The sequence below is a fragment of the Alnus glutinosa genome, chromosome 9 (genome assembly GCF_958979055.1).
Source record: "Alnus glutinosa chromosome 9, dhAlnGlut1.1, whole genome shotgun sequence".
Taxonomy (NCBI): domain Eukaryota; kingdom Viridiplantae; phylum Streptophyta; class Magnoliopsida; order Fagales; family Betulaceae; genus Alnus; species Alnus glutinosa.
In genome coordinates, this window is record NC_084894.1 from 26,366,967 (window position 1) to 26,387,183 (window position 20,217).

The following is a 20,217-nucleotide window of genomic DNA, read 5'->3' on the forward strand; positions in this document are numbered from 1 at the left end:
ATAAAAAAAAAAATGAAAATAGATACCTTAAATTGATACTTTTTAAAGTTTATATACTTTCTTTCAAAAAGTAATGAAAAATAAGAGATTATAAGTGAAGTTGTTTTCTCTAAATTTTTTGTGAGCTCAACAATCACATGATTCTACTTTAATCAAACATTTTGCGATATATAGTTGAACAATGGGTGGCATGGGGTTGGCGCACCAAGTCCTTTTCCAATACAAGAATATCGTTGCATCATGGCTGGATTTAAATGCCCAGTTAGGAAGCAGGTACACATACATGTTATTGTTATAGCATTTCACTTTGCTTCTCTTGGGTTTTCATTCGTTCCTTGTATTAAATTTTGATACATGTTCTTTTAATCTTTTGCAAGTAGGTGCAGAGATGCTTGGATGACATGTCTGTACTCATAACATGGTATCATGGTACACATAACCATCCACTTCCAACTCCCATGGCCTCCACCGCTGTTTCAGATGAAACCTCTAGTTTCACCCAATCATCCCTTCCGCTTCCTTATCAACCTTACCATGGTTCTTATCTGATAAAACGGTCTTCTCATCCACCAAACATCAGATGCATAAACCCTAACGACCCTTCCAAAGGAATTGTTCTTGACCTTACAAGCAACTCTGACAATCCACCTCAATTTCAAATGGACAATACACCAGTGCGATGCCAAAACCAAAACCAGGCTCCAAAGATTCCAGTCGTCGAAGACCCAAACAAAGAAGGTATTGTTTTCCCCGCACTCCACAGGTAAAATAGAAATGGTTAGGTGTAGGCATATGCATATGTACGTATTTGTGTGTTATGGCTGAATAACCTCAGAAAATGTGACTTAAAAAGTAGGGCTAGCTATACATGCGGGCGAATATTAATCACAACTATTTACTATCTACATATACAGATGCGGTTAACAAAAACCATTATTTGCATATGCGGATGTAGATATCAAATTTAGGGTATATATAATATATACCTTATGTATATTTAATAAAATCACCAAAACGACATCGTTTTGGTATTTAATACCGAAAAGCGATAGAAATTGTTTTGGATTATTAGTTTGTGTATAACAATTGTTTGGGACCTACTCTTATTTATTCGAATTTATTTGCTTCGCATGATGGTCACACGCAATGCTACAACCATGCACTATGCACTACACCAACGTGAATGAACATTAAAGGGTTTTAAGCTTGTTGGAAAGACTTATTATGATCAGTATATCATTCGTCGTGTGAATAATTGGGTTTTTTCTATGATTGATAGATCATTCTCTTTTTCTCTTTCTTTATTGGGATAATTGCATCATTGGTCTTTAGGGTTGGCCTAAATTAAAATCACTCCCTATAGTACAAAAAATTCATGGAAGGTCTTTGTGGTAAATTATAATTACAAATCAGTCCCTGAACACGTTTTCCGTCTACCAAGTTAATAGATTCCGTTAGTCAGCCACGTTACACCCAATAAGAAGTCGACACGTGTCCATTACAATAAAAAAATATAAATAAATAAGACAAAAATATTATTTACTCACCCCTAAAGACATTTAGGGGTGGTGCGTGGCAACCCCGAAATGTCTTTGGGGGAGGTCGTGCGCCACCCTCAGCGTGTTGGCTTCCTATTGGGTGCATGTGAAATGACTGATTAACGGAATCTGTTAACTTGGTGGACAGAAAACGTGTTCAGGGACTGATTTGTAATTGTTGTTTACCACAAGTACCTTCAATGAACTTTTGTTACCATAGAGAGTGATTTGTAATTTAAGCCAACCCTAAGGAGCAAGATGCAATTATCCTTTCTTTATTTCTCAATCATTTCCTTTTCCTCTAAACTACTTTAATTACTTTGGAGGGCACATTGAGCCTAAAAGTATAACCCCAATAAACTTGGGTATGTTGCAGACTAAGGTGTGGTTTATTGTATAATCATGCAAAAACAGTAAAAATAAGCTCAAATTATTTCAAAATAGCTTAAAAAAAACTCTAATAGAGAACCAAAGAAAGCCAAAAAGATTAAAATATGCGCAAAACTAAAAGGCTTATTATCTGATATGCGGATAGGATAATAATCGCAACAACAGCACTAACATTGTTAGTAATCGCATTATGTAGATGTAGTTGCAGATATGACCAATAAACAACATTAACTTATATAGTTAAATCATAAATTACTTGTGCTCTACAAGACTAAGTGGTCAAATATTTTCTAATGCATTTAGTTTTAGTCTAGTCTTTTTCTTTTTCTTTTTTCTTTTTTCTTTTTTTTTTTTTCTTTTTTTTGCATGAGTGGGTATAATGGCAGTTTGATTGAGTAATTTATTTGGCATACTAGCGTAATCTAGTTGCCCCCCACAAAGTTTAACAGAGAAGTCTAGTGAAATCCAAATATAGTGGAGTCTTCTTCATCATCAAATTCACATGGAGAGAGAGAGAGAGAGAGAAACAAAGAGGCCTATTTAAGAGACTGATTGAAATCTTTCATTTCCACTATGGTTTGGTTCTTGGCTGCAGTGTAAGTGAAAGCTATTTAAAAAAAAAAAAAAAATTATATATATATAGGATGAAAAAGAAACAAAATAATGATCTATAAAAATAATTTGCATTTAGTATTATGTTTTAGAGATATGATTCCTTACCCTTCATACGACTAAAAACAAAACTATCCTTTGTGACAGGAAATTATAGGATAGTTGTGATTTCTTTTGTTTTCAAAGAGCCTATGATTTCCTGCCACATAAGATAGTTGTGTGAAAAGTTGGTAGGGAATCATATATCAATGTTAATTAGCAAACCTTTCTCATTTTTCAATTTAGAAAAAGAAAAAAGGAAAATCTTGATTGCACTCATGCATTATACAGGCTCTACCCCTCCTATTTCTCACGGAATTTGTCTCTTCTTGCAGTCCAATCAAACTCATCCACAACAAGTACCTCATTTTCTAGACCTCATTGTAATTACGACGTTTTCTTGAGTTTTAGAGGTGAGACTCGTGAAAACTTCACTGATCACCTTTACTCCGCTTTAGTACGACTCGGAATTCGCACCTTTCGAGATGACGAGGAACTTCCAAAAGGTGGGAACATCTCAACCAAACTTCTCAATGCGATTCGAGGATCCAAGATTTTCATTGTAGTTTTCTCCCAAGGCTATGCTTTTTCCAAGTGGTGTCTTAATGAGCTTGTGGAGATCGTGCAGTGTAAGAATACCATAGGCCACACTCTTCTTCCCATATTTTATCATGTGGAACCCTCGAATGTTCGAAGGCAAACTGGAACTTTTGCAAAAGCCTTTGCTATGCATGAAGAGAAGTTTCAAAATGATATGGAGATGGTGCAGAGGTGGAGGGAAGCTCTTACTAAAGCTGCAAATTGTTCTGGTTGGCATCTCTCGAGTCTTGCAAATGGGTATTATGTTATGGCTCTTCTACTTTTTTTCATGCATTTCTTTTTCTTTTTCTTTTTTTTTCGTCTTTATATTTGCTTCTAAATTTGAGGCAAAAATTGATAAAAAGCAACATTATGCTAAATGGATTGAACAAAACTAGTGTTTGAGTTGAACAAGTTGAAGGTTTTTTTGTTTTGTGCCCACTGTTAGAATATAAATTAAATAATTAAATTAACTATTTCTTAAGAGTTTAAGTTTTTTTGATAAGTGGTGATTTAAGATGGTATCAAATCTAAAGGTTATGAATTCAAACTATGTTTATCATTCATCTCCCATTTCAATTAAATATTTCATGTGTTGGGTCACTAATTAAAGGAGAATTTGAACCCATACGTGAGGGGAAATGAATCACCAAGTCATTAGATCCAAAGGTTATGAATTCGAACTTTGTCATTGTCATTCACCTTTCATTTTAATTAAATATTCTACGTGCTGGGTCACTAATTAAGGAATAATTTGAACCCATACGTGAAGAGTGTGTTCGAATATAAATTAACTATTTCCTATATAACAGCTTATCATTTTCGGATAAGTGGTGATTTAACACCGATTCTAGATATCAAGTTCATGCTATCTAGAGACAAACCTTTTTAGTTGAATTATCAAGTCTAGGATTGCTTTTTAGATAAAATACCGTTCACTTGAAAAGAATGATATTGTAACCATACTTGGCGAGAAGCAATTAATTAATGGGTTTTTTTGCTAGAAGAAAAAAAAAATAAAATTGCTTCATGGCATGTGAATAGAAGAAAAAATTACATAGAAATATATTTAAATGATAATTATCACTAAATTTGATTAAACATAATTATTGTCATGACATATTAGTCTTAAGTGATTTGAGATGATAATACCCTTATGGTTCTGAAGAGTCATAACATTTTTTAATATTATTATTATTTAGATCTTTGGGCTTATCTTATTGTTTTCAGGTATGAATCAAGATTCATCGAAAATATTGTTCAAGAAATTTTGTGTAAAGTGAACCCAGGTCTCTTGGATGTTGCCAAACACCCAATCGGATTAATGTCTCGTGTTCATGATATTAAAGATTTATTAAATCTTGGAACAAGTGACGTCCGCGTTGTGGGCATGTATGGAATGGGTGGTATTGGTAAAACAACCCTCGCAAAAGCTGTCTACAATGAAATATGTCTTGAATTTAAAGGAAGTAGTTTTCTTTCAAACTTTAAAGAAAGCTTAGAAAAGTCCAATGGCTTAGCTCATTTGCAAGAAAAACTTCTTAATGATATCTTAAAAATGAAGTTGATGAAGATTGATAATGTTGATGGAGGAGTCAATATAATTAAGGAAAGAATTCATGGAAAAAAAGTTCTTCTTGTTGTTGATGATGTGGATGACTTTGAAAAGCTACAGTCGTTGGTAGAAAAGGAATGGCTTGGTCCGGGTAGTAGAATCATTGTAACCACTAGAGATGAACATGTGTTAAGTCCATTGAGAGCGGATAAAAAATATAAGGTCAAAGAATTGAATGATTCGGAATCGAAGCGACTATTCAGTTGGCATGCATTCAAAATGACTAATCCAAAAGAAGGTTACTCGGAGCTTTCAATTGACGTAGTTGCTTATGCCAAAGGTATTCCATTAGCTCTTGTACTTTTGGGTTCTTTTCTGAAAGATAAAAGCGTTGCTGAATGGGAAAATGAATTGAAAAAATTACAAAGAACTCCTTATGTTAAGATTCAAGAAATTCTTCGAAAAAGCTTTGATTCACTAGATAAGTACACAAAGGCCATATTTCTTGATATTGCATGTTTCTTTGTCGATATGGACAAAAAATACGTCGAGAGAATACTTGATGGTTGTCAATTGTTTCCAACGGTTGGTATCCTTACGCTCATTCAAAGGTCACTTGTGACAATTGATGACAAAAATATTTTGAGGATGCATCATCTTATTCGAGATATGGGAAGGGAGATTATTAATGAAGAGTCACCCAATTTGCCAGGAGAACGTAGTAGATTGTGGTTTCACGAAGATGTCTTTAATGTATTGCGCAACCATACGGTAAGAGGCATGCATATGCATTTATATATATATAAACAAATGCATGTACACACATAATATGTCTTATATTGGTATATATGATCATTATGCCTTTTGCTAATCATGCATCATAGTTATAATTGAATGATTAAAATCCAAATCTTTTCTAAATCAAGTCAACAAGTGATACTTAACCATATTTAAAAGGTATACAACGCTTCAAATGATTTTAATAATGTATGAATCAATTTTGTGATTTTTTATTTTTTTAAAAAAAAAATATATGATGAAGGGTATATAAGCCTATTCAAGTTCAAAATTATTCTAGCTTTACACAGGATGAGGAGGATTTGCATTGCTAATCTAATTGTCTATTTTGCTAGGGAACGAAAACAGTTGAGGGTCTCATCTTAGAAGTATCTGAAGATGTACGCTTGATCGAAACTACAACATTTACAAATATGAAGAATTTGAGATTGCTCCAAATCAATGTTGTACAACTCACGGGATCCTATAAGCATCTCTCTAAAGAGCTAAAATGGCTTTTTTGGCATAAGTGCCCCTTGAAATTTCTACCACAGAATTTTCATCTAGAAAACCTTGTTATTCTTGACATGCAGTATAGTAATCTCAAACAAATTTGGAAGAAGAACAAAGTATAACAAACCTTACAAAACTTTTTTTTCTCTCCTTCTCTCTATTAATTTTAAATGTGTAACTAACAAGAACTTTTCCTTTCTTTATTTATTCTCTTTTTCTTTTCTTTTTTTCACAGATACTCAACAAGTTGAAGGTCCTTAATCTTAGCCATTCCAAATATCTCATCAAATTACGAGACTTCTCTGAAGTGCCACAATTGGAGACACTAATACTTGAAGGTTGCACAAGTTTGGTTGAGATTCACGAGTCCATTGAATGTTTGAAAAACCTTGTTTTGCTGAATTTAAATGGATGCAAGAGTCTTAGGAATCTTCCAAGCAGCATTTCTAACTTAAGATCTCTCAAAACTCTTGATTTGTCTAATTGCTTACAAATTGACAAGTTACCAGATCAAATAGGGAATATGATTGCTTTAACAGAGTTACTTGCTGATGGAACTGCTATTAGGCAATTACCCTTCTCCTTTGGTGGTTTGAAGAATCTTGAGATTGCATCATTATCAGAACGTAAAGAATCATTCTCAAAATCTTGGTTGCCACTTCTCTCGTCATTGATGTCACCAAAAAGCTTGAACCCAGCATGTTTTCTACCACCTTTCATTTCTGGATTACGTTCTTTGACAAAACTAAATCTCTCTGGACGCAATTTGTCTGAAGATGGGTTTCCTGTTGATTTTAGGAGTTTATCTTCACTCAAGCTTTTGGATTTATCAAGAAATAATTTTTGTAACCTACCTGATTGCATAGGTTACCTTCCAATATTGTACGAGTTGCATTTGAGTGAGTGTACGTCTCTTAAATCAATTTCTGGACCCTTCGCAAGTTTAGGTATGTTGAATGCAACTATTTGTACATCAATGGAACGACTCTCAATTTCGTCGAACCACAAGAGAGGACTACTTTTTGACCTTCGTTATTGCCACAAATTGATGGAGATTCAAGGCTTGGAGAATTGGGAAATTTCTACTAATCAAAATCAATCATATGATTTTAGGAGTCCTCTCCAGGTTCCTCTCTCTCTCTCTCTCTCTCTCTCTCTCTCTCATTTTATGTTCTGAACATATTTTTTTTTTGTTTTGAACAGTGTCCATTAACCATGGGCGATGATGAATCTCGTGTCATTTGCGTACCTGGTAGTGAGGTTCCAAATTGGTTCAGCCACAAGGGAACTAGGAATTCGATATCCTTCCATGTACCTTCAATTTCAAAGGGTCAATTCCCTCGGTTGTTTGTTTGTGTTGTTTGTCCAGTTTATGCAACCAGAGATATCAGGGGATTTCGTTACAGTCCTTGCCTGATAATCAGAAATAAAACTAGAGGCAACGAGAAATCCCTTCAGCCTTGGACAGCAACTGATTGTACGGACGTGTTTACTTTGCCAAGAACAAACAGAAATGGTGATCATGTCTTTCTATACCTGACAGCACTCATAAGAAATAAATATGAGCTGGAAAGTGGACTCATATTTAATGAATTGGTGATGGAAAGTGGAGATGAAATTGAGGTGTTCTTCGAATTTCATCGAATGAAACATTGGGTGGAGGACTTTGGAGTTCTTGTAGTAGTTGACGAACCAAATGTAATGTAAGAAGAAGTTACATTGAAGAACTTTGGAGGACTTATGTTTTACTTGTTTAGTTGTTGTCTTTTAGTTTTAGTAGTAGAAAAGTCTTAAGACAATGTGAATAAAGACAGCAGTTATATTCACGTTGTTTACACAGTCAGAAACAACGTGTATAATTAACATCGTTTTAATAAAAAATGACAACAGCCTATTTTTTTAACTCGCATTCTGTTTTCTCACCTTTCACTTTTTTCACCTCTCTCTCTCCCTCTCTCAAATAATGAAAACTCTTTCGCCTCTCTCGTCACTATCTCTCTCAGAAATTCTGCCTACCTCCAACGAAGTAGCTTCTTTCCGTCACTCTCAGGATACTCGGTTAAGGTAACATTCTCTTCTCTCTCATTTTTTAAAAAATTACATCTTTGATATATGTGGTTGTCCTAAATTACAAATCACTCCCTATCATATCAAAATTAATTCAGAGATTTTTGTGATTGGCCTAATTTACAAATTGCTCTCTAAAGTCAAATTCCGTTAAAATCTTTGACAAATTCTATTAGACGCCACACCAGCATCTATAAGATAGCAACACTTATCAAATTTATAAAATATATATATATATATATATATATATTAATAATATAAATAAGTAAAAATTAATTTTATTTTTTTAAAAAAAAAAAGAAATGAATGGCCGCCACTTGGACAGCCAACCCGGCCAATGGAAGTGTTTAGAGTGGTGATCAAGCGGGAGATGTTGGCAAAAGAGAGGTCGGGAAGGTGTTTTTTCCAACAACATATAATTGCACTTATTTTAAGAAGTTTTGGTTGTTCCCTCCTAAAGCAACTTTGTTATTTAAATGGGTTGTAGGTATTGTTTAATCCATCTTCCAACTCACTGCAGAGGTTCATAGAGAAGTACAATGATTATGGAACTATCTGCCATTGGCATGGGTATAATTCTTGAAACCTTTCACCTCTTTACGCCAAACGTTATTGCAATGACTTTTTTTTTTTTTAAAAAAAAAAAAAAGAGAAAAAAAAGAAAAAAAAGAAGAAGATTATTACAATAAGAGAATCACACATTCATCATACCCAACATACAATACAAAAAAAGGTGCAACTGACCGCATGTCTACAGTAACCGCTACAGTAATGGAGACACGTGACTGGTGGTATAAGAAAAATAAGTGGCCGCGTGTATTTATTTACACGTGGCCAAAAAATACACGTGGCCAATTGGCCACGTGTAAAAATACACGTGACCAATTGTTTTTATCAAATATATATTAATAAAAACAAATTTTATTAAGGTTATGTATATGGCCGCGTGTATTTTTTACACGCGTCCAAGTGGCCACGTGTATTAAATACAACTGGCTAATTGTTTTTATAAAATATATATTAATAAAAACTAATTTTATTAAGGTTTTGTATACTATTGATAAAAAATGTATATGTATATATATAAGAGAATTGGCCACGTGGCCAGAATTTGTGTAGGTAGGCGCGCGGGAATTGTCCCGCGCGCCACCTGACCATTACTTTCAAAAATATATATATATATATATATATATATATATATATATATATATATATATATATATATATATATATATTATATTTAAATATTTGAAAAGAAAAAAAAATTTTCGTTAAATATTGCACGCGTTCTCTCTCTCTCTCTCTCTCTCTCTCTCTCTCTGTATCGCTCTCTCTCTCTCTCTCTCTCTCTCTCAATGCTGCATCACCGGCCAGCTCCCCGACCACCGCGTGGCCGGCCTTCCCTTCGACCTTCCCGACATCTCTCGCTCTCTCTCTCTCTCTGTCAGTACTGCACCACCGGCCAGCTCCCCGTCCATCGCGTGGCCGGCCTTCCCTCCGGCCTTCCCGACTCTTGCTCGCTCTCTTGCTCTCTCTCTCTCTCCGTCAGTACTGCACCACCAGCCAGCTCCCCGACCACCGCGTGGCCGGCCTTCCCGACGTCTCTCGCTCTCTCTCTCTCTCTCTCTCTATTGAACTTGCTCGTTCAGGAAAACCACACGTGTGGTTTTCCTTTTTTTTTTTTTTTTTCTTTTTCAGTTATTAATTTTTTTTCCTCTAAAAAAAAAGAATTAAATTAAAAATACAATCAATAATTTAAAAAAGAATTAAATACTAAATACATGCGGCCAAGTGGCCACGTGTATTGAGTACACGTGGCAGACTGTTAGCCGCGTGTACTAAATACACGCGGTTAACTGTCAGCCGCGTGTACTGTAATACACGTAGCCACTTGAAATACACGCGGCAAAATGTGCATTTAGTTACGGCCGGATCTAACACGCGCCACACACGTGTCCAATTACACATGGCAAACTGTTCGCCACGTGTACTGTGTTCGTACACGTGGCGAAGTGCATGTGGCAAATTGCAATTTTTTTTGTAGTGATAAAATCTGATGATAATTGAATCAAATTATGACACAAGGGAGCATCATTATGATAACAGTCGTCTTATTGCTTTTTTATTATCCTGTTTTGATAATAAATAAAATTAATAATCTTGAAATTTTAGAATCCCAGCCCCAAAGATAGAAGAACAAGTCTCCAAATTGAACACTAGGCCTTTAATTCTTTGCTAATTAACTGATCGAAGACACCTCGATGGACTAGCATATTTCAACCTCCTAGATATCAAGGATTGGAAATCTTTCTAGAAAGCCAAAATCCATTAAGAGAATCAAATTATTCCTTTAGTAAATCATTTGGTGCGTGCTTCCTATTAGATCCAAATTTATGGCGTTTATGTGACACTATTATTGAAACCCACGATTATCTTTTCCTTTAATTCAGTCTGTTATCTTATCCAAATGGTATAGTTATTGTGTCCTTGGCCCCTAAGTCTGAGCAGCTTTAGTAATTTGATTGTCATTGTCTGGGTCAAGATCTTTTGAATGCCAATCCTCTCTCAAAAAAAAACCCCTTTGAAAATAACTTTTTGCTATTTTTTTTTTTTTTTTTTGGGGGGGGGGGGGGGGGGGGGGGGCGCTGTAGCGATGGAGAATAAATGAATAGCTTAAAACAAAAGAAAGAATAAGTGGCGTCTTGACTTGTATTTTTGTGTTTGGTAGTCAATCATCCAATTGATGGACACATGATGTATGATGAACTTGTGGACGACTTGGGGTTATTCTACAACTCCGACCTTTATGGACAATTTTTTGGTGGTTTTTTTTTTTTTTTTTTCAATTATTTATAAAAAGTTAAATGCAGTAGAGATATCATGCTATATTTTTTTGGGTATACATGTGTAAGTTTAAAAAGATTGAATCTCACATATAAAAAGATATCACAAGTGTAAGTGATTAATATAGTATATATAATTAAGCCTAAATTAATAGGTTTAAGCTTGTGCAGACAAACTCACATAACACGTGATGAAGTAATTGTTGAGTATACACGTGTGATTATAAAAATATTAAGTCCCACTTAAGATTGAGCTCAAACTCATACACTTAAGATTTTAGTTTAACGGTTTAGTGGTGTCCTCCTCAAAGTGTCACTCTCTGACACTATTCAAGAAATAAGAAGGTTTTTTGGGTTGACTCCTTGGGTTTTGGTGATGCCATTTAGTTTATGTGGTGTGTTTTGTGAATGATTCTTTTAGAGTAATGAAATTTTTTGAAATTTTGGTGAAAATGGTGTAATGATGAATTTGTTTCTTCTTTGCTTCTATTAAAAGGTCGAAAATTTTGTGATCTGCATGTCATTTTTGTGGGGGATTTGGTGAGTGATTGTTTAAAGATATGAAAATATGTGACAATCTGATTGAAAGGGCTCTGTGATTCAACATTGGTTTTTAAGTTATGACCTATTTTTTGGGGCTTTCGGATTAAGTTGAAAATGTGGTTATTGTTTGGGTTGTGTTTATTGATTAGAATTTTAGGATTCAACTTTTATATAATTGATTCATTTAAATGGAACTTAAATGGTGGATTTTGATTGGTAGGTGTTCCTTATATTGATATTTTTATGGTTATTTTTCTTGTATTGATTTTATCCATGCCTTGCAGAAATATGGTGCATGCTCGTTGTTTCTTATGGATGGATCCCTAACTTGTCAACGTGGGTTAAAAGTCTTACCTGAATGCTGATAAATTGAAGAATTTGGAGAACAACATTTACATGGGCAAAAAAAGAAAAAAGGGAAAATCTTTTGATTGAAGTTGTGAGTTAGGTGATTTGGTTGATTGCTTGGAACTCATCAAGTTGTAATGATATGTTTATTGACTTATGAGGCTGTATTTTTTATGATCTTATATTATAATTTTGACTAGCTCATAATTTTTTATGATCATATATTATAATTTTGACCAGCTCATGATTCTCTTTAATGTCAATATATGCAACTGAGACGTATCTAAGAAATGTAGAGGCCAATTTTATGGTTGTGAGCATAAAATTGTAGGTCACGAGGTTTAACAACCAAGTTGGTGCACGCTATTTACCTTTTTGTACCATTTGGTGGCTTTTCAACAACCAATTTTGTTGCTAAGCTAGAAACAAATGAAAAATATTTAATGTATAATTATCAAATATCTTTCTCCAGCAACAAAAAACGAAAACAATGGTTAGGGCAAAATGTGCCGTATGTCAGCGTCAAAAAAGTCCATTGAGGACAAAATCAATCTAAAAACAAGAATACATATTGCAAAATATCCCAAGAAAACATAGAAATTTCATATAAGCAGTTCCTATTCATATACATAACAATTTAATGAAGAGGGGTACTTGAACAAGGGTCCACCACAAGCAACACAATCTTTTTTTACAGCATGCAAAGATACAAAATCTCGTATTGTTACTCAAATTGTGGAGAAGGACAAGGCTTTAGCTTCAATATGAACGTATACACTTAAATTAGCAAAATCATATCTAAGAAGAATAAAATACAACCGCTACGAAAGCTGGCAACCACAATTTGGATATAGAACCATATCAAGATACAAGATTTTTACAACAAAAAAGGTTCTTCCAAGTTAAGATTATCAATACATGCACTTTGGCATTGTATGTAACCTATTCGTGATCTCCTTTAGTAATCATCTCTCCCTCCTCCAAGTTGCTTTACTCCAGGAAATGAGTTGGCCTGTGGTCCTCATGGTAATATTCACGAGGTGTCCCGAGCTTTCACCTCATACTCCATACTAAGTGCGGGTTTCACCCACGAAGTTGTAGTTCCATGAACCATTATCTGGAATCTAGAAACAAAACCCAAAATAAAATTATCGAGTTAACATCAGCAATGCATAAGTTTCAAACTTTCAATCTTTGTACAAGCTTAAACTATCAAAAACTTCAAATTTTAAAGACAAAAGGAAACAAGCAAAGATGTTAGGGAAAAATACACAAAAACATCATATTTTGTTTTTTCAAGGTATCACCATTAGACAACAGATGAACAATTACCATTTGGTCAAATTTTGTCATTTCTACCTTCATAATCACGGCCACCAACATTGCTACACCCATAGACAACAAAAGTCCTAACTTCTAAATCCAGGCAGCCAACATCAAACATCAACATGTTCTCCCTTCCCTCCAACGCCTTCAATCACTCCAAAATAAGGATTATATAATGACTAAGGCATTAATACAATTATAAAATACAAAACTTTAGTCTATAAGGAACATCTCTGATAACTCATAAGTATAAGCAAGCTCAAAACCTTAATTATCCCGACACCCTCATTGATTCAACAAACCGCAATTCTTAGTGTCGAAGAACAACCCCACATTTTTCTTATATTAAACTACTTGTTTTGCATGTAAGGGATCAAAAACACCTGCATAATGATTCATGAAAGTATAAGCCAAGCTCATATTGACCCTTCCACCCCATTGTGACATTGTCCACCACAACCACCTCATTCTTCTTCAATGATTCATCGACCCATAATTCTAATCGCGTTGTCTATATGAAGTAAAAGAACGGACCTTGACGGTGAGACGCCGCCGGTGAAAGAACGGCCGGCCAAAGAGATGGAGAGAGAGAGAGAGAGAGAAAGAGAGAGAGAGAGAGAACGGCCCGAGAGAGAGATATGGCGCTGGTGGGTTTCACTTGTCGCCAGGAGAGAGGAACGGCCGGCCACCCGATTTCAGGAGAGAGAGAGAGAGAGAGAGAGAGAGAGAGAGAGCAGCGGACCCAGACCCCAAAACCCCAAAAATTTAATCCATAAATCTACCTCTAGAAACGAAGCCCAGAAATCAGTGGTTGCCGGTGGAGAAGGGCGGAGATGGAGGAGCACGGTGGAAGAGAGATGGCACGGTTGGAAAAAAAAATTGAAATCCGTGGTTGCCGGAGATGGAGTTGTTGTGTCACTGGTGCTTGGCCTTTGGGTCGGCGTAGATTCTCGTGGTCGGCGGTGGGTGGCGGGAGAGGGAAGATGGAGATGGAGGGAGAGACTTCGGGAGATTTTAGATTTTGGGTGAAAATGAAAGGGGGAAGGGGTTATACGGCATTCATCAGACTTTCAAATTTCAAATTTATTTTTTTTTTTTAATAAAAAAGAAGTTAAAAAAAAAAAAAAAAAAAACCCGTCATATGTATGTTCTAAGATCTAACGGCCTAGATTCTCAAAAAAACTCCTCGGCAATTCTTAAGAATTGTCGTGGATCTCAATCCCAATTTTAGCATGCGAAGGTGGTAGGAATGTAGGAAAGTGCATGAGAGCAGTTGTAGCGTGTTTAGCTGTCACTCAAACTAGGTAACAGACGGCATCTTTTGCTGCCACACAATCAATCATTAATTACCCTTGAAAGACAAAAGCCACTCGATATTCCTGCATGCTCAATGTGTTTATAATTTTTTATTTTTTATTTTTTATTATTATTATTTTTTGTTTTTTTGTGAGTACATTGTAAAGAAACCAAAAGAAAGAAAGAAAAACTTATGGAATAAAGAAGGTAGAGGGGGAGTCTTTTCCAAAACATAGAGGAAAAGATGTGAATAGAGGGGAAATTATGGGAATGCAGCCAGAATGAATTCTGGTTGCGGCCCAATTTGCCACATGATAGGCACAGAAGTTTGCACTTCGGTTTACATGACTAGCTTTCCAGCTAGCTGTTGATCGGATGGTAGAGTGAATGATGGAGATGGTGGAAGCAATTCACCAATCATTAGTAATTGCTGGTTGTTGAAGTGTCATTGTGACATTGAGAGAATCACCCTCTAAGATAAGAGAGGATAACCTTAACGAAACAGCCAAACGAGCAGTCAAAAAAGCAGCAGTAACCTTACCATAAAGAGCATAGCAAGGTGAGCTAATAATGGAAGTACATTTGATTATAGAACTAGTAGAGTCTCTGCAATTGCAGCTTGAGCAAAAAAGGTAGCTTTGATAGCAGTATCATAGTTTATCTTGAAATAGGGAGGAGAATGACTCTTCCAGACTTCAGGAGTTTTATCATATTTGGTTTTCCACGCAGAATAGTGTTCCAGAGCAATCTTGTTACTTGTAGTAGATATGATAAGAGTATTCGGGATAATGCCATCATGATGAGCTTTATTCCTGATAAACCAAAGGTAGTCACATGCAACAGTAGCAAATACTTGGAACCTATGAGTCTCTGCTAGAGGAACTCCAAGCATACGGTGTGAATGAAGAATGATAAAGAGCCAATCTATCATGTTAGTAACATTTAAAGCAATTTTATCCAAAGGCCAAAAAGATTGTCGTCAAACCACACGTGCAATGGGACAAGTGAAAAAGAGATGAGAAATTGAGTCTGTAGGATATGAGCAAAGGGAGCAACTGGTGTCTGAAAGAGAAGAAGGGATGGATTGAGAAATTCGAAATTTGATGGGAATAATATTCCATACCATCTTCCAAAGAAAAAGTTTTAAACGATGGTTCAGTTTGAGTTTCCAGAGAGCTTTCCAACAAGATTTGGGGAGAGGTGAGGGTGCGGGAGGGGAGAGAGAGCTAATGAGGTGATGTGTGGATTTGGTTAAAAAAACACCAGTGGTGGAAGGGGTTTAGAGAAGGAAGTTAGAGTGGAAACAAATTGAAATTTTTAAAATTTCAGAGGTAGTAGTAAGATCGAACAAGAAATGCAAGAGATTTTGCTTCCAGGACATGGTAGGGGAGTGAATAAGATCAAAAATGGCTAAGGGGTGATTAGAGGGGATAGAAGGCAATCTTGGTACATGTTTAAAAGATGGGGATGTCGGAATCCATGGTGCAGACCATATAGGAAGACTTGAGTTATTATGAGGAATAAAACGAGCTCCAACAGATATGATAGGGAAAGCAGCATTGATGCCATTCCAAATCCATGAACCAGATGTAAGAGGAGAGGATAAAAAATTACCATACCTGATGTACTTTTGTGTTTATAAATTATAAAACACTCTTTGCTGCTTTATTCATCTCCATCACGATCCTTTCTCTCTCTCTCTCTCTCTCAACACAAAAATCTCTGTTTTTTCGTTACCCAAAAAGAAATCGTAATCCAAGTCTTGGCCATCAAAACCCAGAAACTAAGCGTTAAACTACGATTTCTTTTCCAAACAACCCCGTCCATCCCTCTCTATCTACCACTCCACCAACCATGGACCAAATCATCAGTTTTATATGAAGCTCGAAGCGGAAGCGAGAGCTAGAATCCAAAGACGAAAACGAGGAGTCAGAATCCGAGTGGAAGCGGGAGCCAGAATCCAAAGGCGAAAACGAGGAGTAAGAATCCGAAGGTAATATTTTCACTGCACTCACAGATCAAATATAAATGGTTAGGTGTATGCATACGTATTTATGTGTTTTCAATGTGAGCCTTACAGATTTAATAATTTATTTAAAAAATAGATGTACAAAAAATATACATATAACACGTGGAGTGATATTGTTTCTTTCTCTACAAGATATAAAAAACAAAAATGTATATGTAAATGACTTGTGCTCCACAAGATTGAGCGGTCAAACATGTAACATGTTTTCTTTCTCTTTCATCTCATCAACCTATGATCATTCACAATGACTCTTTATAATTTTTCTAAATTTACTTTAAATGTTTTAGCTAGTCATATTTTTAAACCATCAAACAACAAACTCTTTAAATATTTATTTATTTTAAATGAATACTATTTTTTAATCATTCACAATAATTACCATGAATACTATTATATTTAAATAAATACTATTTTTCTCTACCTTAACATGGTTTTTTCAAAAAACATTATTAAAAAAATTATAACATTATATTTTTCCCTCTTTAAATACAGAGAAAAAATCTGACAAATATTGTTAAGTAACATTTGTTAAAGAGTATGTTATATGAGCTTATTTGTGATTTTTGTTAAAAATATGGAGAAAAACTAAATATGAAGAGACCATTGTGAATGCTTTAAGATAGCTAGCTATTACTTTCTCAATAAAAGATCTTGATGCTCTCACAAATGAAGCACCTAACAAATTTTCTTCTCAAAAGTTGGTTCACCCTTTCATTTCCACTATTGCTTGATTCTCAGCCATAGTTGAAGTTAAAGCTTTTTTTTTTTTAATAAAAAAAAATAATTGTAAGTTGAAAAAGACTGAAGAGGAGTACATGTACATGATACAGAAGAAGCAGCTGAGACCACTACAAGAAAAGCATACGATGTATACGGTCCTACCGCCCTAGCCAATAGGGAAGCTTGGGTAGTGGTGGTCATAGCCAGATGTGAAACAGCCTCGGTGAGTTTAATTTATGACGTAATTTTCATATATAAATTTTTGATGAGCTCAACAATCACATGATTCTAATTTAATCAAAAGTTTTGGTACCTAATAGTACTGTCATACTGTCACAGAAAACAGTCAAGATTGCCTCTGCTTCAAGAGTACGTACATACCCCTTTTACTTCTTTACAGATGCACAGATGCCTCATGCCTGGACCAGCCTGGTTCATTATAGTGTTCAAGTAAAACTTCCACCTGCAGTTTGGTCCTAACTCTTTGAATTTTTGTTAATCAATAAAGCCATAGCAGCATTGTGGCAAGAAGGGGGGTAGAATATCAAGCTTATGTCTAAATTTTCAAAAATTAATTTTGTTAATTCTTTATTTTAAGGGCTCCTCATTTTAACCAAATCTTTTTTTTTTTCTTCATTACAGAAAGTCTGTAGGTTTTTCCATGATCTAATAATAGTTAGTTGTGTGCATGACTGAATCTGGACTCATGTAAAACCCAAAACTCAAAACATTGGGATAAACTAGTTTTCCTTGCCATGATAATCAACTTTATCACTGCCAATACTTTCCTATATAGTTCCCCTCCCCCTGAGCCAGGAACCTTAGCCTTATGAAATTTCAGCTTATTATTATTAGTTGACATAGCATTCAACAGAAATTTCATATGGTTATTATGTAGTTTGATCACATCAGATGCGCATTTTCTGGTGGCTGCTGCAGGCATATTTATCCAATGAAGAGTTTCAAGACAAATTTGGAATGAGGAAAAGAGCTTTCTACGAGCTTCCTAAATGGAGACAGAACAAGCTCATGATAAATCTCTCTTGATCTATTTTAAGGCATGCTGTCTTGAGACTAAAGCTAGATGATGATCTCAACTCATGATACTTTTATGTTGTCTAAAATCAACAGATATTTTTTCTTCTAGAGGAATCCTTGATTGAAGATTTGCAGAGATGTTTGACCAGGCCCCGGCCTCTCTCTCAAATCATATTAGACAGATGCTCCAAATGAAATTATAACTTTTCACAGTATGATAGAAATAATGATTATTATTTTCAGTCATCTTAGCTTGACAACTCTCAGGTTGCTTCTCTGGCCAGATATCTCCCTTTTTGATATTTTGCACCACAGGCCTGAAATTAATTACTTGGTTGCTAGCTTATATCCGAACTCCCTTGAGCGCATAAAAATGAAACGCTTTGCAAGATAGCGGAAAAGATAGTTAATACTGGTAAATGAGCCACAACAATACCAAACAGAAACATCAATATTTTTATGTGATTTTCTCAATGTAAAGTATATTTATAGGTTGAGATGATCATGAAGAAATTTACTATTAAAGGCAGAATACAAAAATAGTAAATAGAAAATTATTTAGAACCCAAAATCATAAATACATTCAAATTTCACTCATGAAAAGAGAAAGGAGAAAACGAAAGAACAAGCTTTTTTTCGCAGCAACAAATGACAAGTATCTCTATTTCTCTCTTCTTTTATTTTTTTGGGTCCTCACTCATTGTCGCATGCACGCTTCAACTCTTCCTCTTTTAACAAGCGCGTCAAAACCAAAGAGAGCAGATTCAGATATGTGGCCTTTCAAAAGGCGAAGGCTCAATGGGCAAACAAGTCACCTCATCCTTCTAGCCATTTAGCTAATAAAAAAGTTTAGCCGCTTTGTTGAACACTCTAGCTCAACAAATGCATAAATAAACTAATAAAAAAAAAATATATGATTCTCTTTCCTCTTTGAGAATAGTGAAAGTGGATAAATAAAAAATATTTTAAATTGAGTTGTAAAAGTTTGGTAGCTAAAATAAAGAATAACATGTAGGTGCTTTAGAAAAGTAAATAACTAAAATAAAGAAAGAAAGAAAAAAAAAAAAAAAAAAAAGAAGATTTTTTTTATCTAAAGTTTACTAGGCCTATTGTGAATGTCGTAAGCATGAAAAAGTTGGTGAAATAAAAGCAATAAGTCGGAAAAAAGTCATTCTCTAACTTGGAAAAGGAAAGAGCAAATTAAAGCTGAGCATCATGGGTTGAAAAGTCAGCAACGTCAACAATAAGCAATAACGAAAGAAGATGGGTTACAAATCTGGATGGATGACTCTGTACGACTCTCAGGGCTGCTCTCACTGTGTTCACAAAATGCCCTTCCATTCCAACCATGTAGATTAGTAAAATTGGACGACTGTGTTTTCATTAAAATATATATATATATATATTAAAAAAGTGACCATATGGCCACCTTCATGGGATGATGAGAGGCATAATTGTGCGGCTACTTCACTCTTTTTTTTAGAAAATTATACATATTCCTTTTGAACTGCATGTTAGGCAATTGGCAATGCCTTAAAGATTGATATATTTTCCTTGTTTCAATGTTCCCTAATAAAATCCATCTATGGTTCATTAATTAAAATTCTCTATAATTCAAATAAAATGAATAGCATCAATTTAATAATCAAGATTTACCCTTGAAATTAGTTTCGGGTGTACAGGATGTAGTGTGTATTCAAATGTTGACCGGAAAAATCGATATATTTGTAAATGCACCAAAGGTTGTAAGGAAAGTGCGTAGGCAAAAAGAGGGAGAAATTAAGGAAGTGGCCGGCAGACAGGCTAGGGAGAACACTTTTTCTGCTTTCAGCTTTCAGCTTTCACTCTAACCAACGGCTACTGTTGCTGCTAAGCAATCAATATAACAGCATGGTCAATGTGTAATAAACACACCTTACTGCTTTATTAGTGATCTCCATCTTTGATCCTCTCTCTCTCACTTTACCTCCTCTCAACCCAAAATCTCTCACTTTCGTTACCCAG

The 20,217-nt window shown here is 35.0% G+C and overlaps 1 protein-coding gene across 1 annotated transcript; it reads left to right on the forward strand.

Moving 5' to 3' along the window:
• The first annotated feature begins 146 nt into the window (after positions 1-146).
• On the forward strand, positions 147-7,415 carry LOC133878140 (disease resistance protein RPV1-like). Its single transcript, XM_062316649.1, has 6 exons — positions 147-273; positions 381-738; positions 2,915-3,416; positions 4,389-5,484; positions 5,847-6,119; positions 6,239-7,415. Exons 1-6 carry the CDS (start codon positions 241-243, stop codon positions 7,178-7,180), a joined length of 3,204 nt encoding a protein of 1,067 aa, XP_062172633.1. The 5' UTR covers positions 147-240; the 3' UTR covers positions 7,181-7,415.
• Positions 7,416-20,217: the final 12,802 nt, after the last annotated feature.